The following is a 25,757-nucleotide window of genomic DNA, read 5'->3' as shown; positions in this document are numbered from 1 at the left end:
GTATGTGTGCGTGTGTGTGTCAAATGGGAAGAAGGGGGGGTGGTGGGTTCAAACAGTGTATACAATGGAAATATCTGGGAGTCTTTTGGCCTTTTCCCGTTCGGCGTGACGGGGGATCTGAATATTGAGGGACGGACAAATCATGGGATATTTTATCGGAGGGGAGAGGCAAATTTGTTGTATCTTGTGTTTAGTTTACCACGGCGAATGTGAAGGCGTATCTACTGTCGCTTACGTTACAAATCAAATCGACTTTTGGATCTCGCATGTAGAAAACTGGGCAAGCGTGTGATTACTCTTACTTTTAAAGCGTGTGGATACATCAGTGCTTTAGCCAACGAGCATCAATCACGGTAGAGATCTCATAGCCAAGTTGACAGCGCCAGGACCATTCAAGATTGTTTGTAAATGTGTATGTTCATTCCCACCTAGCTAAATGATGTGGTATCTCGTAAAGAAAAACAAATAAACGCCGATTTTTCCTATGCATTGCCTCCCACCTTGAACCCCCCCCAAAAAGACCAAACGAATTCCCTCAAACCTTATAGTCGTGAAAGGGTTCCAGCAGTTCCTCTTAGACCGCTGACTATTATCCAACATGTGAACCGTCGCGATCTGTGACTTTTGTCCAAGAATAAAAATCTTATATACATGGCTCGGTCTAAAAAGCCTGACCAGGCCCCGGCTGCTGTTCGTGCGTCTGGTTCCCGTACGGGTGACTGGCATGCGGTTGTTGCTGACTGCCAAACGCCTGGTTCTGGTATGCTTGTTGCTGAAGGGCCGGATGTCCGTAGGCGCCGTTCATCGGCGATCCAAGAACGGGACTCTCTGGCATGATGGAGGCGGCTGCTGGGCTTTGTGGTGGTCCCCAAAGCGCTTCTCCTACCCTTTGCTGCGTCAAGTCGCGGGGACCTGCGACACCCAGATTTGCTGGTGCTGCCGGCCCCGTTCTCCCCCATTCGCCGTTGCTGGGCCCCGGGTGTGCCGAGTGTACTGGCGTCATGCCCGTCTGCTGTTGGAAGCTCTGGTCTTGGTAGGGCGAAATTGGCGACATGGGCGACAAGGGGGACACCGGGCGCGCGGGACGGCGTGGCGGAGACATCTGCGAGGGATTCGGTTGGGCGTGGGCGATGAGGCTGTCGCTCTCGTTACCAGGGCGCTGGGGTCGTGGAGGTGGTCGCGAGGGTTGCAGGTATGTGCTGCGGCGGAATTCGGTAGCGATTGGAAGGTGATCGGTGCTCTTGACACCGGCGGGATGGTACCCCGTGTCTCCGCCCTTGTCGAGGTCGTCCATGTCGAGGCTGGCTGCGGTCTTGTAGCTAGGGTCCTCGTGGCGGCGCTTGACACCGCAGAGCAGCCAGCGCATGCCGCGACCAAAGGCCTTAACAAAGTCCCACAGGTTAAGGGCGTCTCCGACAGCCTTTAGACCCATCCATCCGCCGGCGGGGGCCGTATGGACGTTTTCGCGGAGGGGAGCGTGGCTATCTCGAGAGTCCGCGGACGGGTAGTATGTGGTTTTGGCGCCCGGGACATAAGGGGCGTAAGGGAAGGCCCAAAGATGGAGGAGGGCGAATAGTGCCATTTCGAAACACAGAAGAAGGGCGGGAATGCCGACTTTGATGTCCGGGTAGGCCAGGACTTTGTTCGGGTGGACAAGGTCGAGCGTCGAGGTGGCGAGGGAAATGCAGGTGACCTGCCAGAAAGAGAAGAAGACCACAAGCTTGATGGCAAGGACCTTGAGGAAGGGCGAATGCTCCTTGAGGGGTTCTCTCATCTGGACGTAAAACTGAATGACGGAGTACATGGCAATAGTGACGGCCACACAGTTGATCGAGATGACCTGTTTCTGTTAGTGAAGAACTCCAGATGGCCTAGGGGCAAATAAAACATACCCAAATGTGAGCAAAGACTGGGTTATTTGAGCTTTCGCAGTAGCGGTGGAAGTATTGGGTGACGACGGCCGTGACAGTCATGGCGACGCGGATAAAGACGTAATGATATACACCAATCCAGATGACGTTGAACCAGGTCAAGCCGCTTTTGGGCGTGCGCCAGGGTCCTCTCTGTCCTCCACAGCACTTTGCAAACCAATCGAGAGGCCAGACCCAAGGCTTGATGGGGTAAAGATTGCGGAAGTAGTCTTTCTGGGTATGGACATCCGGGGCGAGATAGTGGCACATGAGCGAGAAGAAGGATGCGATGGCGAAAGCCTCGTAGCAGTCGCTCATGAGCTGGAAGTAGACCGCGTGCCAGTAGTACCAGAGTTGAAGGAATGAGGAGGCGGCGTAGACGGGGACCATGAAGAGGATACGGATGATCTGACGCTGCTCGCGGGGCTTGGTATAGTTGATCGAGTGCATGAAGACGAGGTAGAAGGAGAGGCATATTGCGATGATGGTGCAGGAGCCGGCAATGATCAGGGCGAGGTCGTGGAAGGTCAGGGGACCAGCGATGAGGATCTCGGAGCCGGGGAGGACTGAGAGAGAAGAGGGCTTGTTAGTTTTCTTGCACGATGCGGATGTCTCACGGGGATAGGGTTAGGGGATTTCAGGGTCGAGTGACATACTCCTCAGCTCTTCGAGCGTTGAATTACACGTTAAATTCATGGCGACGACAGCTCAGCACCGTGCCGAGGGGTGACCTCCGGAGGACGGGGTATCGTGTACGGAACGGAAGGCCCGCAAACTATGGCAGCGGGTTACGGGAGGACTATAAGCGACGTGGAACGGAGTAGACGATGACGATGTCGGTGTGGATGAGGGCGGTGGGTTGGGGTTTAACGGTTGTGCCAAGACTGGTGCGCTGCAGGAACAGAGCGGGTGCCGGTCTTGGCAGAGCTTGGTCGCCTGGTGGCTCTGGATTGCGTTTGGGGCGGGTCGCGTGGTCGCAAACGGACTCGCAGAGGAGAAGGAAAAGGTCGAATTTCGAATTCAAAACGACGGAGTCGTATTTCGGGATGGCTTCCTCGTTATAATTCTACCGGTTCAGAGTGAATTTCTCCCTTCAATTCGCGCCGTGTCTCTCCCTCTGAGACGAGACGAGTACGGTTGTGGGTTTCTGTGGGTGCTAGAAGATCGTGGCCGAGTGGTTCAGAAGGGATTGTCTTTCCCCAGTCCGCGCCCAGTAATGTAGTCGCACGTCGATCCTCCTCTTGCAAGATTCCACAGAAATACTAACGGTCCGTCGCGCGCAATTACAGAGCTGGGGGTTTTCCTTTTCGTCGTTGGTCGGGGTTCGGGGTATCGTTTCGGTCTTCGTTATCGGGAGTGTGACGTTGAATAAAATACAGTGTGGTATGAAGAAGGTAGTTTCGGTCAATCGATGGAGGATTCCCGCGGCCAAGAAGCAAAAACAAAAGAGCAAGGCAGAATCGGAAGAGTAGACAGACGCGCACCAAGGAGACGGCCGTTGTGGTGAAGGGTTTGGAAGGAGGGAAGAAGAATGACGAAAGCGCAAGACTTGGAGGGGGGGAAATTGGCGAGAGACATACAACCCGTTACTCAGGAGGTAAGCACCAAAGCAACGAGCATGCTTCCTTCCTCAAGCTGTAGGAGGTACTCCGTAACTTAGTAGGGGACCAGGGGTACCGGGTACTTCGAGATGCATTACCTAAGGTGCAGCGGCCCAGTGGGTGCTAAGGCAATGGAAAGAGTCCGGGGCCGTTTGCCAAGTGGCTGAGTGCCAAGGGTCGACGACGGAGCGGACGCACTAAGATTACAGGGCCGCTGACGACGGCGGCATCCAGTCAGCAGCGAGATCCCTCCCGCCTCCGGGACAACGCAGCGCCGCCCTTCAGGGGTTTCCCCTTCACATGGCCCTTTTCGTCTCGACTTTTGGGGCTGCTCAGCCGTACCAAAGTACGCAGTACACAGCCGTGGCGCGCGTGGAACAGCATCATTGTTCAAATCCACCTCACCAAAACTGCATCGTCCAACATCGGATGCTCAATGCAAAAGAGCGTCACCGCCTCGCTATGATCAGTGCCGGTTACCGAAGACATCTATTTGCAGCATCGTCTGCCTTATGCTGGATACATCTACGCCACACTCTCACCGTTGCGAAATCAACATCATCAGAGTATTTATTCGTACCTCCTATGGGCAAATGTGAACGCGTCACTCGTACGGGGCAATCTCATTACCATCTCTTATTTCAATCTTTTTTCCCTCGCCGTACGGAGCACTGCGACGGGCTATGAACAGGGATCCAACACCAAACAGCCGGGCTCCCTCCTCCCCCTTCCCTGGGCCCCTTCCTCAAATCTTGTCCCTCCCGCGCGGCGTTTTAGAATTCGGAAACGAAGGAGAGCAGATTAGAAAAATTTGATCCCTACTTATTTTGCGACCCAAGACTCGAAGCTATGAACGAATTGCGGAACAAGACCGACTCTCACTGGCTGTTTAAAATCCCCGATATGACCACCGCGGATGGGATGTGCAGCGGGTGCGCACGCACAGCGGCATGATGGATTTTGACTGCCATGCACTGATCTTTTGATGATGCAGGGACTCGGCCTCGATCAACCTCGAGCACATTCAATCAACGTCATTCTTTTCGTCCGAGCAATCTTTCAGTCTCGTGCACAGCAAAATTCTCTCCCTCCCTCCTCGCCGCCGCCAGGCGGCTGATCAAACACACGGCCCATCGCAATGAGACGAACACCGGACGGACTGACAGATGCGACGTCACAGGCCTCCCAAAGAACGGGGGAAACCCGATGCACGAAAAAGACACTAGTGAGAAAGAGAAGCACATTCACCATCCCCTCAGGGATACCACCAAATCATCATCGCGATTCTGCCTCACTCATACTATGTATTAATTACCGCGGCCCCGGGACCACGACGACGAAGCAGAAAAAGTCAATGCCAACGTGCCAAGCCTGCCCCCCATGTTCCTTTTTTATGTTCCTAGAGACGCGACGACATCCCACTTTCCGCACACCTCTCCGCCGTACGGATACCCTAACTCGATATCCGTACAAGTTCCCATCTCAAAAATACTCTCTGTCCATGCCAACCAGAAAGAGGTTATTCCCACATCGTCAGCCACAATTGAGGCGCGGTCGTCGTATACCTATAGCCCCGGTCGACAGTACCTTGGTTCTCGCATTCCAGGCCCATCTCATTTTGGCATTTGCGCTCCTCTTCTATCAAAAATACGAGTCAAACCAACATTACCTATTCGTATTACTCGTATACGAAAAACCGACCGCGTATTTCTCTCCCATCAAATCTGCCCAGTCTCTTCACAACATCTTCAACTCCTCCGTACATACACAGAATAAGTGCAGCCTGCCATTCATCATTCATGTGCTGTTCATCATCCTCTGTTTGTTTGGGTATGTACTCGCCCCTTCCAATCTCACCTTGCCCATATTCAATGTCTCTCACCTCCGAAACTCAGTTTCGGCTGTGACTTTGTACTACCACCCTAAAACGCGCCCCCATCTCGAACAACAACCTCATTACTTTTCAGCCCCAAATGACCTCCCCCTCCCCCGTCATCTGATTCGGTTTTGTTTCGAAACATGCAGCCTCCCATCGATCCATCAATCCCTTCCCTCGCTCCTCGCGGCTCCCACGGTTGATGAAAGTATGCTTATGCCACTTAAACACGGACGCCTCAAATCCGCCATCAGATCCCCAGAGCGGTTCAAAAACGCAGTGTAGGTAATTCTGGTCGTGAAATAGGGGTGAGGGGGGGGGGGGGGAGAAATAGTGCCACCATCGACGCCTCCTTCCTTGGAAGCCCCGTCCACCGAGGAACGCGTCCGATCAAGAAGACACCAAGGCTCCTAGCGCTGCCAGTCCGCTCCAAAAAGAATCTGCATACCTAACTATTTTGCGCATGACGCCAGTCCGTCCGGCTTGATTGAGCCTCATCTCGAACCTCCGATCAACAATACTAGGAAAAGGGGAATGATCTACGGTACACGGAAAATGACTTAGTAACGAGGCAAACTCCCAAACACAACAACACGTGGAATCATCAGATCACCCATTGCTAAGAAAGTTCACTCAACCGACCTCCCTCTTAACTACCAACTGCAACTTACGGCGAAAAAGGGGACATGGAACAATGGACTTTACCATCGTCAACTCCGTCGGGGGAGTCAGCATACATGGTAGCTGCTTAGGCATGTGAAATGTACACCCACAATCTCCGTATGAACAGTAATCCATTCTGTCTCCATTCATTCCATCCACACCCCGAACCCAGATAATCAGATCATATTACCCACCTCCGAAATCCGCTCTCTCCTTGTCCTCGCATCCAAAACTAAACGCTAAGCTTTTCCGCAAAAAAAAACACCCCCCTTGAAAATCGAATGAAACACCAGCAGCATCTAATCACGCTCACCAGCTGCCCAAAATTTCCCTTGCCGCCAAATTACCAATGACATCAACCCGCCACCTACACACACACACATACATTGAAGTCAGGTATCCGTAAACAAAAAAAACCCAACATGCATCTTCATCAGGGCTACCGTCTACGAGATTTCCATCAGAGGCTCAGAGCACAAAACTCACCCCACATCGAAAAGTTGCGATCGACCGCGCCTTGCTTCCGCCCATCCCCCCCTCCCCGGCCGTGACCTATCCGTACCTCTTCCGACCCTCCTTCTTCTTCCCTCTCTCTACCACAGTACAAGTAAGTACGAAGTACACAACTTCCAAGTTTTCAGGTTTCCTCACAACGCACAAACAAAATCCTTCCAACCAACCTTGGTCCTCCAACAGCAAGGCTCTACGCGAACAATCATAAGCAGTAAAAGAGTCTGAACCCCTGTGCCCTGTGCCGTCTATGATTCATCCAACATGTGCCTCCGTCCATCGTTGCAACGTTCATCCCCCGTACTCCCGTATCCGATACGCACACACATACGCACTCGAGTCCCCGAGGCTTTTCCTCGCCGGCCCCGGTCCGACCCATCGAGAAAGGCTCTTGAAGCGTTGCCCGAGACTGCGGCGTTTGTCTTGACGCGATACTCATGATCATCACATACTCATTGTACACCATATGGCGAAGACATGCATCATTTGTACGCGTTCGATTGATATTATGATTGTCGTAACTAGCTACAGAACTTTTCTTCCGCTCCAGTGACCATTGTGCACAGTCTGCTGTTCGGTCCCCCAAGACATCCGGTGATGGGCTACACAGCCTGTAACCTCGACGCGAGGCCTCCATCTTGGGCTCAGCTCGACCAGCTTCGTGCAGCCTCCGCAGTCCCGGGTCACTCTATGACGTGTCGTGGATGCATCATCACCCACAAGTGTGTGCCCATGGAAAGAGGAATGGTGCCAAAACTGCTACCATTTGTAACCAATCTCACCCATCCATCCATCGTGAATTTGTCCAAGTCGTTTCGCTGTTGGCTCATGGCCCGCTCGTGTATGTACAAATGCCGCCATCGTCATACCCTAAGAATCGTAGCCCGACTCTCGTACTGGGAAGGCAGGGCTCTTCGTCTACGATCACTTGCCTCGGCCTTGTAAAGAAACCCCGCCGATGTGGAGGATCGCCTTTGGGCGGTCGACAACTCCCAAACCGCCAGTCGAAAGGGGAGATAGAGAATTGAAATTATGGCAGCCGTCGTCCTCTGCGTTCGTGTTGCCCATGTGATGTGTTCGTGTTCGTGTTCAGTGGCCTTATGCCCATAATGTACTGCGGCGGATGTCGATCCTAACTGATCAACCTTATCACGCCTGGTGTTGCCGCGAGGGCCACCCAATCCAGAATCCTTCTATGCAGAGTCGTTAAATGAATGGAAACGCCGTCCTGGTATCTCAAAAACGCAATGCGAAGACCGAAAATTGGTACCTGGACCGAATTCGTGTACGTCGTAAACGAGTGTATGACATCTCGTTGTCTTGGTCCGCCCGATCAATCCATCGACCTTCAAGTGTCAGGATCCGGATTGGTCGCCCGCAAGACTGGTTGATGAACCTTGCGGGAGTAATCTTGGTCGTCGCGTAGGGTATTGATACTCTCTGCACTCTTGTTGTGCACGTAGAGGCCTCTCGGAAGAGGATCCAGGCGAGGGTCATGAGCGAGAAGGCGGCTCCGGCGATGATCGCTTGAGGCGTCGGGATCCCATCGTCCTCCATCAACAGTGACAACCATTTCGGGGTTTCGTGGCGAGCCGGTCATGCCGGCGGAACTACCACGATGGCTAGGCTCGTCGTACTTGTCGTTCTCGTTTTGCTGTTGTCTCCGACGTCTGAAAAACAAGAAGAGTCCCAGTCCTGCAATGGCCACAACAGCGGCAATAACACCAACCACGATTCCAACAACAGCACCGGTGCTGGGTCCATTCGACGACGATTGGCTGCCGGGCGTCAGTTCGGAGGCGCCCGTTGCTCCCTCGGTGCCCGTGGCAGTCGGCGTAACGAAGATGGTCCTCACGGTTCCGTCGGCTGTCACCGTTTGAACCGTCGATCTCGGTTTGCTACTACTCGAAGTCTGGATTTTCAGTCAGCGTTTGCTCGTGTCAGTGACACACCCCCTCATTTGTCAAATGCAGGTTTACGGGCACGGCATGTTGTTGGGACTTTTGAGAGCATACAGATGTTGTTGACGTAGTCGTCGTTTCCGGATCGGGCGTGACTGTGTTCTGAATTGTCTCAGTTTTTACTGTTGTGATGACTTGTACGGTTGTTGCAGGCGGGGCCGGAGGGGCCTGGTTTCCAGACGATTAAGCCAAGGCATCACACGTGGTGGAGGTGAGACGATGGAGTCTGGGGATGAGGTTCGGGATCGTGTAGGGTATGGAGATCACGCAGAATCACGCATGCAATTCACGATACATGGCTGAGGGGATTGTACTCACTTGTGTAGTAGTGCTGGCTGCTGCCTTGGACGATGACGAGCTGTCACCTCCGCTGCCGGCGGTGCTGGTAGGAGTCTTCGCCAGCGTCAGGTATCCGTAGTAGTTGGGCCTTGAGCCGCAGTGCTCGATGTCGTAGCCGGGACAGATATCATTGCATTTGTCGCTCACTTCGGCTTCGCTGGACGCGGCCGGCGCGACATCAGAGCACCAGCAGGACTGCCACTGGACAATGGCAAAGGCGTAGTTCTTGTCTCGACAGAAGTCGGTGCATAGTCCATTCGTCTGCCATGTGCTGAGATCTATTATAGATGTGAATTAGCCATTGTATGCGCGTGGGCAGAGGAAGGCAAAGGCAGAGCTGGCCGAGGATGTTGAAAGCCTCAAGTAGCGTTGCCTTGTCATGTCTTCTTGGAAGGACTCCAACGTACTTGCGCTCATGGATGCCGTGTTCGTATTAGAGCAGAGGTTCTGCGTCAATTGTCGAGGCATGAGGATTTCGGGTTCTGGCGCAGCCTGTGCCATTGTCGCCCACGATGATAGCGCCAAGGCAAAGATGCCCAAGCATCTCGTCGTTCGTTCGGTGAAAGGCATGATGGATCCGTCCCGATAGACAATTGTACTGAGAGATTTTCGGTCAGTATAGACATTCGAGATTGAGGGGGAAGAAGTAATTTTAGGTTCACAAAATAAACTCGTAACCAATGGCTGGGCTTCTCAGGACTCTGGACTTACACTTGCTGGAGTCAGACGCTCACGGGGCTGACATCTGACGTCTGGATCGGTCGGTGGGCGGCGGGAGGAAAGGTTAAAAGGTGCTCCCAAAGGTAAGATGCTGTGCCTGTCCTACACGACCACGCAGGCAAGCGGGAGACCGCAGGAGTCGTTGACGATGACCTTGAGAGTTGTCCGCAGCTGGTCCGAAGAGTATCGACTATCGTTGCTTGAAACTGGAGGGGTGAAAGCCGCAAAATAGGTGCCGAGTCGAATGAGGTTGAGGCCGGGAGGTGGGAGAGAGAGAATGGGAAGGTAAGTAGGCCGGGCCGTGGCGTTTGGTACGAGATTTGTTGGCGCCAAGTGTGAATGGGGAAAGAGGGCGAAAGGGTTCGGATGTGAAAACCCAAGAGTGAACGCGGCGAATAATTACTGGCAGCCGAGAGTAGCCAAGCACCGATGGACCAGTGACTGAGATGATTGCCCCTAGAGACAACTAGCGCGATGATTGAGGATAAGAATTGGGGACCTTTTGAGACAAGAGCAACGAAGCGACCGGGTGCGCAAGAGTCCGAGTATAATTATGGTCCTCCCTCTTTTTATTAATGAACAGCGTCCTTGTTCCCTCGATTAAGGTGTGGCCTGAGGGTCAGGGATGCGCAGGGTCTGTCAATCAGTCAGGGCCGATGCTGTCTTTGTCGTCCAGAAGGTTGTCGGCCTTGCGTCGATGTGGTCGTGGCCCGGATGGTGGAGGGGAGGGGAAGAGAGTGAGGAGGAGGGAAGGAGGAGAAGGTGTGGAGGAAAGAGGTGAAGTGAGGGTGATGTTGGAGAAGTGGTGATGGTCAGGCAGCCCCGGGTAGAAAAGAAGCAGGCGCCAAGAGGAAGGAAGCGAAGGGAAGGAGGCAAGCCGCAAGAGCAGGGAAGAGAGTGGACAAGCGAGCGAGCGAGCGAGGTGGAATTGGTGGTTGGTGCCGAGCAGCAGAAGCAGCAGAATGCAATTCGTAAGGTATTAACCGGTATCTGCAGCTACAACGGCATCGGCAACAGGGCAAATGCAGCAGGCTAGCAGCGACAGCACCTTGAGGTAGCTAGCTGGGAGTACTTGTAAGACCCAGGACCCAAGACCCAAGCAAGCAAGGGCCGGGGAGGGAAACGAGAGACTGGGTGCAGGCAAGAGCTGCAGCGAAGCGATTGTGATGGTGGTGGTGTTTCCCCCCTCTGTATCTGGACGGAGTGCGAATACTGCGTAGGTACGAAGACAGAGATTTATGAGTGTGTCTCTTGTCGGTCTTGCCGGGGGATGCTTGCTTCACCAAGTTCACCAACAGAGACAAAGGCGCGAAGGCGGAGGCAGAGAACGGGTGGGAACACTAGGAATAGCGTAGAGAAGAAAAAGTTGACGATAATGACAAGAAAAGGATAAGGGAAACGAAGGAGGTCTAGCTAGGTAGGCAGGGAAGAAGAGAGAAGGAGAGAAGATTCCAATATCGAAAAAGAAGGTGGATCGAGGAAGAGGAGTTACAGGTAAAGAGGCAGAAGCCAGGTCACGGCTGCGGGTTGTTTTCTGGGAGCGAGAAGAGGTAGGGATCGTGGATAGGTGGAGGGGAGGGGGGGCGTGTCACGGTGGCTACGGATACCATGGATGATCATGAATTGGCATGGGCTTGGGGAGTATCAGTAGAAATTTAGAATGGCACAATTGGGAAATCCGAGGAGGACGACCGGGGGAGAGGAGGATTAGACGCTAGAGACAAGACGGTGATGGGGTGGATTTCTTGGGATGATGGGATGGCAACTGTCCGTGTGTGGAAGACGAATGAGGCGAGCACGAGCCGAGCAACGACCACCAAAAGCCAAGAACGACGCACGCAGCAGCAGTCACTGGCAGGCTGCAGCACCTGCCAACCAGCACCGGCAAAGCTGCAACATTGGAATTGGAAGGAAAGCCCAACGAGCGGGTGGTTGGAACTTGCCTTGCAGAAGGAGAGAAAAAAAGAAAAGTGGATTTGACGTGACTGGAGTGGGGCTATCAAACTAGGACTAGGCAGGAAGGACACCACCCCATTTGATTGCGACTAGGGCCAGGAAGGAACCAGGACGGGGGTGGGTGGTTCTTGCTTCTGCTGTGTTCTACGTAGTATGTACAGTAGTAGATACTGCGAACAGTCCAAAGTCCACACACACTCTCTCCTCACCTCAGCTCACCTCGATCACGTTCTCTGGGCTCTTTCTTCGCTCTGTGTGTTTCTCTGTGTGTTTCCCTTACAATGCTCATCGATCCCAATTGCACCCAAGAAAATAACAGGCCATCGCATCTTTCATCCGATTGGACGTGCCAATGCCAATGCTCTTCTCTCCAAGTATCAGAGTGGAACACGACAGCTGAGAAACCCAACAGCATGACCCGGTGGATCATCCTCACGCATGTTGTGCGTTGCGTCCGCGTGCGAGCTTGCGAATGGCCCGCCAGAGACAAACTCGGTGCTGGTAGCGGTCGATGGAACACGCTCAGCGACAAACCACAACCCTCTCGATATGTGGACGCGTGCCGCCCATAGTACCTCAAGCTACGAATACTCTAAGGAGTACCGTCCTAATAAGAGACGCCAGAAGAATTATCAAAGACCATCACCACGCACATGGTACCCAAGCATGTGTGTAACGACGTTGCAACTTTACCGTTGCATTCGCATCCAATCCGGGTCAGTGGACGGCCGGCCGGCCATGAGCCCTGCGATTGGGATAGCAGCAAGTGCGCCTCCTGCCTGTCTTGTGAAAGCCGCAAGCTAACAAAGATACAGCAGAGAGCGATACTCCGTATACACAGCAGATATACCGGCTATGCCACTTGTGACCAACCGCATAACAAGCCCTTCCTCACGACGACACAACTTGCATAAAGATAACCAAGTGCAACAAGCGGAAGTTAATACTTCGTACTTCAGTCAGCACCAAAAGGACCCTTTCGTCTTTTCGCCCTGCGTATATAATGCTCGCCAACCCTTCGCCGTCCTCGCCATCTTGGACCTGGTTTCCCTGACTCTCAAGCTGCCCTACGGCAGGGGAATTAATTATCTCCAGTCGACGGACAATCAGCGAGAGAGGTGCCAAGACCACAAACCCCCCACCATTGGCACTGAAGTCGACACGACATCCCGGTCAGCAGAATGGCCCAAGGAGTCCCGCTTCGCGCGCGCCCGGCGCATCCATCCCGAGCTCGGCCTGATGTAGCTTAGACCGGCTGTGGCGTCGTGAGCAGCGCACTGTTAGTCGAGCTTGCAGGGGTTTCGACGAACATCCAAATCAAACGCAGCTTGCGGACGGACCGACAGAAGTGCCCGAGAACGAACCAACGATGCGGCTGTGTGAGTGGATGAGCAGACGCGGCGTCCGTCAATCTCAATCTTGCGTTCCTCCCGCCGCCGTGTCGAAATGACTGAGAGTCTGTCAATCCCATCAATGCTGTCTAAGCGGCAGGCATCGCGGCGGCAGCCAAATGTTTATTACCGCCGCCAACTCCATCCTTCTTCTTCATCTTCTTCTTCTTCATGATCTTTTGATCTCCATCTACACAGTATGGGTCTCGGACTTGAGTGAGAGAGAGACTCGAATGAGTGATGGATGATCTGTCACCCCCAAGATGCACCTTCAGGAACCCCCCTGCCTCTCTATTGTACCCCTGCTCCTTTCACACCCCTGATCCCCTGAGCCCATGTCGAATGTCGTCACTCTCCACTCTCAAGCTCCAGAAAGCACAGACCAGCAAGCGCTTGACTTCTTTTGTCTCTATGCTCGTTGATAGGTGGATCTGGCATGGCACAAAAACAACATAAAAAACAGCTGGATACGGATGGATACGTTGTCTCTCTGGCCGCTTGTGCCGTGCCTGGCAACACAAACTAGACATGCGTACCCGGGAGGCATGATGCCTGCATTCCTTGCCGTAGCCTGACATCTTCTCAGCTGCCTTCAGCGGCTGTCTCTGTCTCTCACTCAAATTCTCTCCCTTTCCCCCTCACCCAAGGCCTTTCAAGCTCTCCCCAAAAACCCCCCAACTCCGATTCCCCAAACCCCCGGGTACAACATCAGCTGAAGTGAAGCGCTGGAACAGCGACAGAGTTCTCCCCCACAGCGATGATCTCGTCGCTAAAATACCAGACACAAGCAAGGGTGGGCGCCTCCACGGATCCAATTTATGTACACTGCCAACTTTGGAACATGCTATTTTGCTTTACCGCCCGCCCTCGCTGTCACCCATTCGCTCATTCAATCGGTGAGGGATGGATGGATGGGTGGGTGGATGGATAATCGATCCGCCTCGAGTGAGGCAACACACTCGCAGAACAACACACAACATGCCGTAGTGAATACGATGTCGGAGATGCGCGCTGCAGCGTCATGTTTGAGCCTTGACTGCAGTCCAATTCCCGCGGCTCCGGGGAATCCAAAAGCTTTAACGTGGTTGGACATTTCGACGTCTAAATCAACCCCTTCAATCTTGTTGCTTATCTTATTCCGCCCACTTTGCTGATTGTTCCCAAAAAATGTCTGAGTCGTGAATGCATCCACCATCAGACAGAAACCTCCACATTGACATTTGTTTTACGGACATTTCACACTCGCTTGTTCTTGCGTGCAAGGCGACCACGTTTCGTCCGTCTTATCCTGCCTCTCGTTCTCTGGGGCCATTGTTACTGTGCTGAGAACACCTCATGTCATTCGTACTCACTCGCTCTCATACTAATGACACCAAGTCTATCTCACCAGCATTCGGTTCTTCTCGCATCCTTTTGGCCGGTTGCTACCGTCTCCTCGTCTTATCCTCATCCGGCATTGAAGTCCTGCTTGTTCTCTGGTTACGAGTTGGCTCTCAGTCACCTCTCACAGGCTATTCCTCAACAATATTGTTTGCAGAGAGGTAGTCACTCTATACGAGGTCAGGAACACCATGGCCGGGGTCGCCGGTTGTTTCGGGGGCGCAAACGACATTAATAACATGTCTACTATATGATACTTTACCTCACTTAGCCGTGGACATGGCGCCTGGATATCCCATTGTTTGCCGGGCTGTCAGCGACTGCTCTCATCTTGCCCCGGACTTCGCATACGTACCTTTTTACTCGCACCGCTTTCCGGCCTATTTTTCGTATCTCTTGCTTGGTGTCGTTGCCCGCCCAAACGGGCTGACGCTGATAGACAAGTACGGTCCCGGAGCGGGTTACCTGGAGGCCAGAGCCCGCTGGCACGCCGAGTCATTTCTGGTCCATTACACTCCATTCTGCCCGGTTCTCTCGGCTCACGTCCATGATTCATCTACACCAGATACCAGGCCACGTCCATCTGCATAGGCATTCAGTCCAGCAGCCGGATCGCGCCCGTCGTTGTTCTCGTCATGGAACTGTTCCTCTCCCACGTTCTCACCCGCACTCACACCCACCAAACACACCAGTTCAAATTCACCATACACGCACTCGCCTGGCGCGCCGATAACAGCATAGCACCGCGACAAAATGCGTGTTAGCGTTGCCGCTACTATGGGAAAAGCCCCCCCGTTGCAATTCCCCCATCATGGCCTGAGCCGCCGCATCAGGTTACACCCTCAACGCTCTCCCTGACTACCGTACCTTACCCTCTTGCTGCAAAGGGGTATGTCCCCTTTTGCTCGTTGGGAACCATTGATTTTGATTTGTGAGCATCGACGAGCCTTCCCCTTCCCAGGGCAGGAGCACCGGCGCCAAACACATGCGGCAGTGCTTTACCGACTTGGTCGTGCTGTTTTGGCTCTTGGGCCGCTTTCTGTTAATCGTGTGTGTGCCTGTCACTGTCACCCTCCGAGTTGCTCTGCCTTGGACACACACGCTTGTCATCCTGGTCTTCAACACATCCCATGTCCGGTAAATCGAAGCTATCGTCTTAGCAAAGAAAGGAACACTGGACGAAATCCTCAGCATCCTGGCTTCTATCAGCACCAGCAAGTTGTAGAGAAACCGTGCGATTCCATGACCGTGGTCACGTCGGGGAGCTCTTAGGCCCCATTCGGCAACGCTCGAGGCAATGGTCGCATGCATCCAAACAACCGGAGCCGCAGGGGTGGCGGGCAAGCTTCCAAGTTCTACCTTCTGGTACCATGGTTATCTCGAAACATCAGCCTAGATGCGCCACCTGGGCAAAGAGGCAGAATATTGCGGCACTTGTTTTCCAGAACCCCGCCACAAGCAGTAGTTGGTTCAACTGTTTTGGAGGATCCCGGAGAAACAATTACTCGCTTCTGTTCAGTAATGCTTCACAGAAGAAAAGGACGGGTGGCTAGGGGACGATGGAATAGGTGTGCCACGATATTCCCCGCCGCTCATTCATCCCACCACCCCCGGAACGCCGAAAACCTTCAAGTTCACGCCCGCCTGAAGCTTCCCGATCGGAGACCGGGGCCCCATATTCACAAACCTCGCCGACTTTCGGCAAGAGCTCAATCATATGCGCTGCCCAGACTGCCTTACAAGCTACAACTTGTTCTGACAAGGCTCACCTGCGTCGCATCATGATATTGACAGTCGGGCACACCATGCGGCGAGAATTCATCATGTTAGTCTGACATCCCCATGACAAAGCGTGGGTACGATTTACCACCACACGACGAGCTTCGACTTCGTATCACCAACCTCGTGGTTTACATCTGCATCTGCATCTGATAAACAAGGCCTCCCGGAAGACAGAGGGGACCAATCCTGCCGTAGATGCCACGCCATTTCGGCACGAATCGGGCCTCATGCCGCAAAATCGTATGCGGGAACGCGGTGCCGGATCCGGGGGCTGGATTCTCTCTCTCTTGCCTCCACAGTCACCAGGCTGGCACAGAGGGTCGCAAATCCGCGGCATAGTTTCTTGCACGATATTTCTGCTCATGACTTCACTTTTGCTTGGAAGATGCGAGAAGCTTGGGTGTGTGCTCTACACTTTGCCCACGCAACTCTTTGGTGACGGACGGAGTTGTCAAAACCAAAAAGGCCGAATCGCTTCCGCAGACATAGCCATCTGCTCCGGCCCCCGGGGGAGGATCTCGAAAAAAAAAAAAAAATCCAAAATCCAAAATCTAAAAAGTCAATTCAACCATCTCCAATGGACGCGGAGTCGGCTGCGGGGCAAACGCGGCAGCGAGCAGGCTACTACATACTGTCTGTGGTAAGGTAGGTAAGCAAAAAATGACAACTTGACAAGGTCCTACCTGCCATCGACCGATGGCAGCAAAGAAACAAGATTTGGTTTCCAAAGGCCCGATAGGTGCGGCGTTTCCTCCGTAGAAGGAACAAGGTGGTTTTGGCCTGTCTCTTTTTTTTTTTATATATTATTTCTATCTTCTGATTTTCTTGAACCTTTCAAACCCCAGTCCTTCGCACTATTCAAACACCTGCAGCATTGAAACGAATGGCGGCAGCGCGAAGAAGATCGCAGACTCATTCGCACTAATGGACCCCGGAGTCTCAGTGTCCCGAGTGCTGGTCTCCTCTTGGGTTTTCTTGGCTCTTCTGCAAATCGGTGCAACCCGCCAAGCGAGACGCCGTTCGCCGTTCATATCGTGACTGCATGTATGCATGTACATTGTAGAGAGGAGGGAGGGGGACGATCTTTCTTGGAGGCTCTTGTCGAAATCGCAGGGGACCTACCCTCTCGCGCGCGATTGGCGAATGACCTTTTTTTTAATGCTGTGAACGACGAGCGGTTCCCTCCTCCCTTCTCTGTGGTGGAGGTGCCGTTGGTGGTGGTGGTTGCAGACTTGATGGTGGGTTGTATGCAGCGCGACGCCTGCATACGAAAAGGGATGGGGGTTGGATGCCGGAAAGATTGGGGGGGATACGAGGCGCGATTCGGATCACATGAAGCCGTCGGGGGCGGGATTGAGAGCTGGGAGCATACGGGCGGTTCACCCAGAAAAGTCATCTCATCTTTTTTTTGTATTTGTTTCCGCGGGCGGCAAAAGGCCTCGGGAATCAGATGTTTCTGGGGGAAGCAGACTTTGACTCTCACATGGTCTTGTTGTTGTTTCTTGGATGAGTCTCGTTGGCTTGGGGGATGAATGCTCAACGCTACGATACCACGGCGGCAGGAGAGGGGAATACTCACGGAGAGGGACGGCGTCGGCGTCGGCGGCGATTTCGCGAGCTTCTTGTCTAACATCTGCTTCTCGCTTTTTTACTCCACCCTCCAACTTTACACTGTCTGTCCATCCCATTGTTCGAGATGGAGACCCTCTTCATCGGGCTCGTGCGCCGCACTAGTTTTTGGCTACAACCTTTCCCAAGCTGCTCTCCCAGTCTTGCCCCCTCTATCCACGGGGACTAGTGATGCAGGCCATGAACACGGACCAAGATACGCGATGCCGGGCTTTCCAGTTGGACTTGTACGGGGCCATAGCTGTGCTTCTACAGTAAGTAGTTGAGTGGTAAGCCTTGAAGCTGGGGGAGGAGCTATGACTACGGAAGTCCTGACGTGCTCGACTTGTGGCTCTTGGAGGGCAAGCTGTCCGCGGCACGTTCTGCCGTGCCCGTGATACGCAGTACAGTGTACAAGTGGCGAGAAAGGAGTCTTGACCGTCACATTGCAGGCCGTTACAGTCTCTTGCTCTCACGGCAGTGGATGTTTCGCTTCAAGCTGTCATGATGGAAGGATTCCTCGACGTGGACGAGTGTCTTTCGTCAGCGTCGAACCACACTTCATCACTGCCCAGTCATCAACCTGAAGGATCACAGTTGAGGTCTGGCAATCGCACGAGCTGCTACTACCACCACCAGGCTGAAGGCGTTTTTTTTTTCTGAAACCCGATGTTAACCTGTCAGTGTCAAAGAAAGGACTCGTGTTACGAGGTGCCAATGGGAACTGCCACTGTCGCTGTCGAGATTGCGACCGCCTGGCAATCCAATAAGAATTTGGCATATAGCTTGACTAACCTACCTCCAGACTTCCCGTCGTTTCGTGTTAAGACGGTGTGATTGAGCCTCCTTTTCCTCAGTCGTTGTCAAAAACTCTGAGGGTGTTATCGCTTGACCAGGGACGAGGAGGCTTTTCTTGATAGTAATCCAGACTTGAGCTATTTCTGGTTCCCCTTCAGCCTCACAATTGTAACCCTCTGAGATGTTTGAACACTGGTTGGAGAGTACTTTAACGTCAAGCACCATCCTGCCAGCGTGATAAGCCGTACCAAAACTTCATGAAGACTGCGAGAATTCCTTGTATCAACAATCCTCGTGCATCATGGTGCCATGATTGACTTCAGTGTACCGCGAGAACGGACATCCACGCCTCTATTCCGGTTTGCTACTCCACGCCTCACCCCCGCCATCCAGCCACACCGAGCGATGTAAGATCGTCAATGGTCGAACCCAGGTCACAACCTGTGCTCAACGAACTCTATCATCTATAGAATATCGAGAACGCTCAAGTGGACGGAGCTTTATCACAGCGTAAGGCGGCGGGTCATGTCATGTACGCATCCGCACAGGTGCAGCGTGACTGCCCGCTTTCGGTGGAGATATGCTGGGTGCGGGGCCCAGCACCAGGCAGCGGATATGTGCGTTGACAGGACAGGGCCTTGGGAGGTATTTGTGGTTCAATGTACGCTTTGAGGGAATATGGTTGGTTCGTTGATGAAAACAGAGAGGTTGGAGAGGTTCTTGTTTACGAACAAATCGAGTCGGGCGACAGCGGTTGCGGCGGTGGGAGTCAAATTATGAAATGGACTGAGAGTGTGAAGCAGCACCACCAGGTAAGACATGTCCGCGAGACGCAGATTCAAACTATCTTGCGATTCGAAAGGACTCGCAGATGAGCGTATACCGGCCGAAAGAGTTGGAAATGCAGCGCGGGGGACTCCCTCCATCAGTGATCAACGGTCCCAGGTCCCAACCACCTTGCCTATCGCAAACGTGGGGGGAGGAGCAGAAGTAACGAGATGCGTGACCGTCCAGCCGGGGTGTCGGCATGCCGGCTGGCTGCGTTTGCATGTCTGTTTTTTTTCCAACAACTTGTTTTTGGCTTTGTTTCTTGTTTATCTCGTGTGATGTTACACGCCCGACTCACCGCATGTTCCCCCGTGTGGTTTCACCATTTCACCATGTCCTTTCGTGCGACGCTCTTCGAGTTCTGGATAGATGAAGTCGTCTCGCGAAGCTGTCTCCAAAAACAAGGGGAATCATGAGAACACAAGACATGGCGGCAGAACCCATGACAATTGAGCAACCGAAAGGTTATCCGAGTGCTGGCTGAGGATTGGTTGGCGGGCCGAGCTGTCGTTGTTTCGGCGGTGGCCGGGCCAGGATCGGCCGCGTGCTGTTCCCGCCGATGCCGCACGCGGGGGCAGAGCGTTGCCCTGTAATAGCACGGTTGTGCCGCCGTGACCTGCGGGCCCTGGACAGTGGACTTATGTGCTGATCCCATGGTCTTATCGCCTGTCGACTATCTAGTGGCTTTGGGATATGGTGTCCGTACCTACGGGACTAGTATCCGAGCTTGGCACAGTCGTACACGATGCTGATGTTTTCGTGATGGGTTCGAACGACTTGCCTCACGTTTCAACCTCTTTCCAAGTTCACAGATTGCTTCCCTCAATGTCAGGATAACCCCTATAATCTCAGGGGCAACCCGCAAAAAAGATGGTGGAGCGCTTTGAGCCGCCCGCGGACCGCCCGGAGGCAAAGGCAATTCCGGAACAACTTTGGTGCGGTCTTCGATTCATTCTCACGCGGCGCACGTGGGCCCTCCAAAGGTGAGCCACGCCGCGGACGTCCAACGGGGAGGAAACCAGTGACGTGACGCCCGGCTAAGCTCTGAGGCTCACTCTCACTCTCACTCTCATTCTCACTTCTCATTCTCGAGTCTCCCTCAACAGTAAAAGCATCTGAACCTCACATGTCCGCGCCCCGTCCCCCTCCCTAAACCTTCTCCTCTTCTGATTACTTCCTTGGAGAGAGTGTGTGGGAGAAGTAACGTGTGGGAGACTCGGTTTTTGCTGTTTGTACATCGTTTCTTCTTCTTGTGTACCTAATTGGACGTCATTTCAAAGAACCGAGTCTCGGGCATATCCCCCTTTTCTTCAACGGTTCCAACAAGACTTTGCTGCCGAGCATTGCGGTGGGGACCCTCTCCGTGCCGGAGTCCTGCAGAGCACCGCACCGTGAGCGAGCCCAACAAGGTGCCAGGAGCTCCGTCATCCGCGTCTCACCCGAGAGAGGAGCCTCATCCGTGCATCGCGGACCTCTCGGATCACACCCCCCCGTCCGCGTCTCTGCATCTCAGTACAACCTCACTCATCCCGCTCACTCACTCACTCGCTCCAAACGAGTGTGTGTATCACTCACTCACCCACTTGCGCGTGCCCTGTATCACGCACTCTCACACACCCCCGCGGTTTATAGACCGCGGTGTAGCCTCACAAGATGCGCTTCCACTGCATGCCCCTCCTCTACGTCCTATCCTTCTTCCTCCTCGTCTCAGCCCTCTTCTCCGTCCTCCTCTCACTAGCTCCCTGCTTCGTCAAGTCCAAGAACCACTGTTACCGCGGCTATGAATCCCACTACTCCTTCGACGTCGACAAGGCCGACCACGCCGAATGGATGAAGGCCATCCCGGACGAGGCCAACCTCACCTCCCTTTCCATCCCGGGCACCCACGACACCCTCACCTACGACCTCACCAACCAGGTCTTCCAATGCCAGAATCACAACCTCTCGGCCCAGCTGCACGCCGGCATGCGCTACCTCGACATCCGGGGCCGCCTCGTCAACGACTCCATAGAGATCTACCACGCCTCCATGTACACGGGCCACTCCTACACGGAAGTCCTCCTCACCCTCTTCGACTTCCTCGACGACCACCCCAGCGAGACCATCGTCATGCGCCTCAAGGAGGAGGGCAGGCCCCTCGGCACAAACAGCATGACCTTTGAGGACGCCTTCAACTACTACCTGCACAACTCCACCGCCACCTCGCCCGGCGCCAAATCCCACTTCCGCAAGCACAACCCGCGCAAGCCCTACCCGACCCTCGGCGCCCTCCGCGGCAAGATCTTCTTGCTGCAAAACTTCCCCTCAAAGGGCCCCGAGAGCCCTTACGGCGTCATCTGGGAGTCGGCCGACATGGTCCTGGAGGACCTCTGGATCATCCCCAGCGTCGAGCACCTCTACATGAAGTGGGAGGCCGTCGAGAACGCCCTCCGCCGCGCCGCCACCGCGAAGCCGCACGCTAACCGCGTCCTCTACCTCGCGCACCTGAGCGCCAGCGTCGGCGTGCTGCCCATCGAGGCCGCGGCGGGGAACCTGAACCGGACGGTGGCCGGCATCAACGACCGCACCGGCGACTGGCTCGCTGCGACGGCGGACCGGGGGGACAGCGGGATGACGGGTATCGTGATTATCGACTTCCCCGGCAAGGAGCTGGTGGATCTGGTACTGGCGCGGAATAGACCGCTGACGGACCGGAGTGCCGAGTTGTGAGAGGTCCGAACGTAGAGCTAGAAGTGTGACCTCACCCCCGGGGCGGAAGTTTGTCGTATATCAAGCGTAATACCATTGTTCTTTGATACTTCACCGTTGCTTGTCTCTTACCCTCTTCATGATTAGCGCGGTCTTCGAACGTTACATCCATCTGCTCTACACGATTCATGCGTTTCCAGCATACACGCCCCTTCCACGTTGCGAAAACTAAGGTAGACCATGTTCCCACGTAGGCAAGACAGAATCACAATGCCCGAACCGAAAGCTTCATAAAAGACTGCCTCGTTTTCGTTCTCGTCTCCCAGGGCAAGCTACCAGACCGCCAGCTTTTCGAGACGTTGGTAATAGCGAAGCGGAGTGGAAACAGCGGGATTTGGACGTCAGAGGCTCGAATCCTCAAAAGAACACTATGGATGCTGGCAAGGGGTTGGTTCAGCGGTTGGTTCATACTTGTCTAGACGATGAGCCACGGCAACGGTTGAACCAAACGATAACTTGCCTGACGGGTCTCGCTCCACTTTTCCCCTTGCTCCTTTTCCTTCTCGCTCGCCGACCCGCCCGAGATGAGGATCTTCGCCGGGGAAAACGACTAGCGTCGGAATCCGGGTGATCCGCGCAGCCCGAAACGGCGCCGGCCTTGATGTGGAGTTGTTTGACGAAGACCTATTACGCATTCTACTTTTTCGGTGGTGTATTTTTTTTTCTGCCCAGCCGGCCGGCGACGCAAGATCCATCTGTTCCTTTCGGTGTCTTTACCCTTTGGGTTAATTAGTTTGGCTGATTGAGCGGATAAGATCTCATCGCGAATCAAGGATCGGATAGGGACCATAGGGGGTTCTTGAGGGTACTAATGACCCCTTAGACCTATTTGCCATCTATCTGTATGATTCGGGCCTTTTGGAAGGCAAACAGGACACACGCGCGTTTAGAGATCCTCTCGGTTGAGAATGTTCTTTATTCGGACCAAGCTATAGAGAGCGGAGGCACTCTCTTCTTTGTTCGTTGTCGACGCCGGCTGTGTCGACTGCTCATCATCATCAACGACATGGCCGACGCGTCTGCGGAGAACCCTCAGTCGGATATGCGTCAATTTCTCCCGCCATCTCGATCTCGATCTGTTAAACGCAAGCGACTGCTACGTGTTGTTTCCTTGACGCCGTCCCACCTCGGCTAATCCATTTCTCATCAGGTGTTTCCCTAAACCCCCACAATTGGTAGCGTTTTTTTCGACGCCAACTACGCAAGTGGCGGTTTCAGCTTGTGTGCGTTCCCGAGCTGCCAAACCAGCTTGAGGGCCTTTTTGGATCCCCCGTTTATTGGCGTTGCTGGGGCTCAGAGAAACGGAACATGGTACATGTAACTTGATCCAGCTTCTGTTGTTCGATCGTAATTGGTTCCATTCGTTACTTGATCGCGTGGTCCACGAAGCCCTCCGCGGCTCTGTTTCGTGGGGGTAGAGATCGTCAGGCACGTAGATATCGCCGCACCATCCTCAGTGCTTAAAGAACCCCTACGGTAGCCACGCACACGGAGCTGAGGGACGATCTTCATGGACAGCTCCGTACACCGTTTTTCTTAGCCCCGGGGATGGAAAACTTTGTGAATGGCCTGGAACCCAATATGAAAACCGGATCGATCGAGGAACTTGTGGTTTTAAAGCGGAGATTTGATTGATGTCGTTTGTCGTTGATGGAACCTATTCTTCGGTTCTAAGCTCAACCCCATCATGCTCAGCTACATCGCTCTCCGTCGGCCAAGATCGAAGCTTGGGAGAACCGAGTCCGATTGCCGAGTTTTTGGTGCGAGCAAAGCTGTTGACGCAAGACACTCCCCGCCTCTTCCCCTTCTCTTAGCGTCAGGCCCGAGAAGGGGGCTTTTTTCTTGCCTAGTTTGTTAGGCGAAGTGCTTTCAGAAGATCACTGGAGAGGAGCGAATCTTCAGATGGCACCACGGACGGGGTATGAGGGCACTCGCGATCACGTGGGCTTGGGGGTGAGAATGCACATCTTGAGTCGACATCGGGTCGGTTGCGCAGTAGCGGGTTGGATCTGTTGCTCTGTACTTGAGAGCTCAGTCATAGAGGTGATACTACGTAGGTTGTATGCTGGATAGAGGATGGTGTCTATGTTGAGAGATGAACCTACTGGGGGCTTTGTGTTCTGGTGATCTTTTGTTTTTAATCAATTGATAGAATATGTACGGACGGCGCTGTTTGGCCGATCGATCTGGTTTTTGAATTGTGAGTAGAAAACTTGAAGACGACCGAGTGTCTGTTGCTCATAGCAGGACCGTGGGTTGATGCGTCTTGTTGCCCGAAGTGGAATATGCGATTCAAACAAAACTCAGGTGTCCCAGAATGTACTATTTCGAGTCTCTACTTGTAAGGCAGCCTTGACTAATGAGATCCTCATGCCTCTACGTAAAAATGTGAGTTGATCCACTATCCAACGAGATAGGTGTAGTTAGTTACCTTACTTGAAGTGATAGTCTCCCCAAAAGGAATTGCTAACGATACAATCATGTCTGGTGTAAGCATTGGGATCACTTTTTGGTATATCTAATGGTAGCGACGGTTTGATACTCTCTTTCTGACTCCGAGACGATGTAGTTCAAGCTTTATAAGTGATGTTTAGTCTTGTAGGTGGACTCAACCTAGATTTACTGATTGTGAGGAATGATGCAGGAACGTTGGAGCATATGTTCTCTTAGTCAAAGCGGTATCTATCTGGATTGCGTAGAACCTGTCAGTGATCACACTTTCTCCAGGGAAACATAAGTAGACTTAACAAGTTGATAGTAGGCTAGATCTGCCAAGCACATAGTCATGCCGAGACAGTTGTCAGAGTTGAAGTTCTGCCAAAGAGCTCATGGCTGACAGCACCAAGGTTGCTGGTCCATTTGTATGTTTACACTAGGTTGAGATCCAGATCGATAGACAAAAATGCAGTGGAACGTTCACATCAGCAGTCAGACATAATACTTGAATCATGTGGTGTTCAATGTTCTCAACTCCCGAAGCGCCGACTTCCTTGCTAAGGACTATGGGGTAGTGAGTCAATCATCAAGACATTCGGTTGCAAAGTGTCTGTAGCCAATAGACCACGATTTGCATGAATATTTTAAAGGAATTGAATGAGTTCGTTGGCAAGTGTGATATAGGAGAGCGTCTCTGCGTCAAGTACTTCTAACGTTACCTGCTAACCATATGCCGTAATTCAGGATGGATCTGCTCACTGCGAAACTTGATGAGAGTCCAATGAGCAAGTTTAGAGTCTCGGGTGTTGAGACTAGAGTTACCGGTTCTGGCGGCATCTAGTCTTCCTTAAAGAAATCCCAGAGCCGCGAAAGAAAATTATACACGTTTTTGGAGGCGATGAACTCGAAAGAAAGAAAACCATGTTGCCAACGCTTACTTTCGTGTCACTGAGCACTTGCATTTCATGAAACCAGCTGGCTATTGAGAGCGCCTTCAAAAGATCAAAGAGGTTGAAGCTCAATTAAAAGGTACAGCACATCCTCTGAACAGTGATTCGAACTCCTTGACACAAAATCCAGGCGTTTCAGGTTTCGCTGGTTGACAGCTTGATGTTCACTAACTTTCGAAAGGCAAAACAAGTTAGGTCGTTTGAAAACCCTCAGAGTCATAATGCTACGCCAAATCGGAAGGCAAATATATTGTACTTGTTGAATTTGGAAGATAGACGCCATATGTTGAGTTTATGGAC

General features: G+C 53.2%; 6 protein-coding genes across 6 annotated transcripts; 3 read left to right on the top strand and 3 right to left on the bottom strand.

Moving 5' to 3' along the window:
• Positions 1–661: 661 nt before the first annotated feature.
• Positions 662–2,606, bottom strand: CCOS01_05026 (uncharacterized protein; the record flags this gene model as incomplete). The annotated part of the gene is made up of 3 exons (XM_060453207.1): positions 662–1,840; positions 1,893–2,476; positions 2,567–2,606. The coding sequence occupies 3 exons, from the start codon at positions 2,604–2,606 to the stop codon at positions 662–664; spliced, it is 1,803 nt and encodes a 600-aa protein (XP_060317165.1).
• A 131-nt stretch (positions 2,607–2,737) lies between these two features.
• Positions 2,738–2,974, top strand: CCOS01_05025 (uncharacterized protein; the record flags this gene model as incomplete). Its single annotated transcript, XM_060453206.1, has 1 exon — positions 2,738–2,974. The coding sequence occupies one exon, from the start codon at positions 2,738–2,740 to the stop codon at positions 2,972–2,974; it is 237 nt and encodes a 78-aa protein (XP_060317164.1).
• Positions 2,975–5,012: 2,038 nt separating this feature from the next.
• On the top strand, positions 5,013–5,418 carry CCOS01_05024 (uncharacterized protein; the record flags this gene model as incomplete). The annotated part of the gene is made up of 2 exons (XM_060453205.1): positions 5,013–5,217; positions 5,294–5,418. The coding sequence occupies 2 exons, from the start codon at positions 5,013–5,015 to the stop codon at positions 5,416–5,418; spliced, it is 330 nt and encodes a 109-aa protein (XP_060317163.1).
• A 2,490-nt stretch (positions 5,419–7,908) lies between these two features.
• On the bottom strand, positions 7,909–9,430 carry CCOS01_05023 (uncharacterized protein; the record flags this gene model as incomplete). Its single annotated transcript, XM_060453204.1, has 4 exons — positions 7,909–8,472; positions 8,576–8,623; positions 8,840–9,138; positions 9,268–9,430. The coding sequence occupies 4 exons, from the start codon at positions 9,428–9,430 to the stop codon at positions 7,909–7,911; spliced, it is 1,074 nt and encodes a 357-aa protein (XP_060317162.1).
• Positions 9,431–17,116: 7,686 nt separating this feature from the next.
• On the bottom strand, positions 17,117–17,722 carry CCOS01_05022 (uncharacterized protein; the record flags this gene model as incomplete). The annotated part of the gene is made up of 1 exon (XM_060453203.1): positions 17,117–17,722. One exon carries the CDS (start codon positions 17,720–17,722, stop codon positions 17,117–17,119), a length of 606 nt encoding a protein of 201 aa, XP_060317161.1.
• A 3,254-nt stretch (positions 17,723–20,976) lies between these two features.
• On the top strand, positions 20,977–22,032 carry CCOS01_05021 (phosphatidylinositol-specific phospholipase C; the record flags this gene model as incomplete). The annotated part of the gene is made up of 1 exon (XM_060453202.1): positions 20,977–22,032. The coding sequence occupies one exon, from the start codon at positions 20,977–20,979 to the stop codon at positions 22,030–22,032; it is 1,056 nt and encodes a 351-aa protein (XP_060317160.1).
• Positions 22,033–25,757: the final 3,725 nt, after the last annotated feature.

This window comes from Colletotrichum costaricense (genome assembly GCF_030867565.1).
Source record: "Colletotrichum costaricense strain IMI 309622 chromosome Unknown Scaffold_4.1, whole genome shotgun sequence".
Classification (NCBI taxonomy): Eukaryota; Fungi; Ascomycota; class Sordariomycetes; order Glomerellales; family Glomerellaceae; genus Colletotrichum; species Colletotrichum costaricense.
This window is presented reverse-complemented; position numbering and strand designations above follow the sequence as displayed.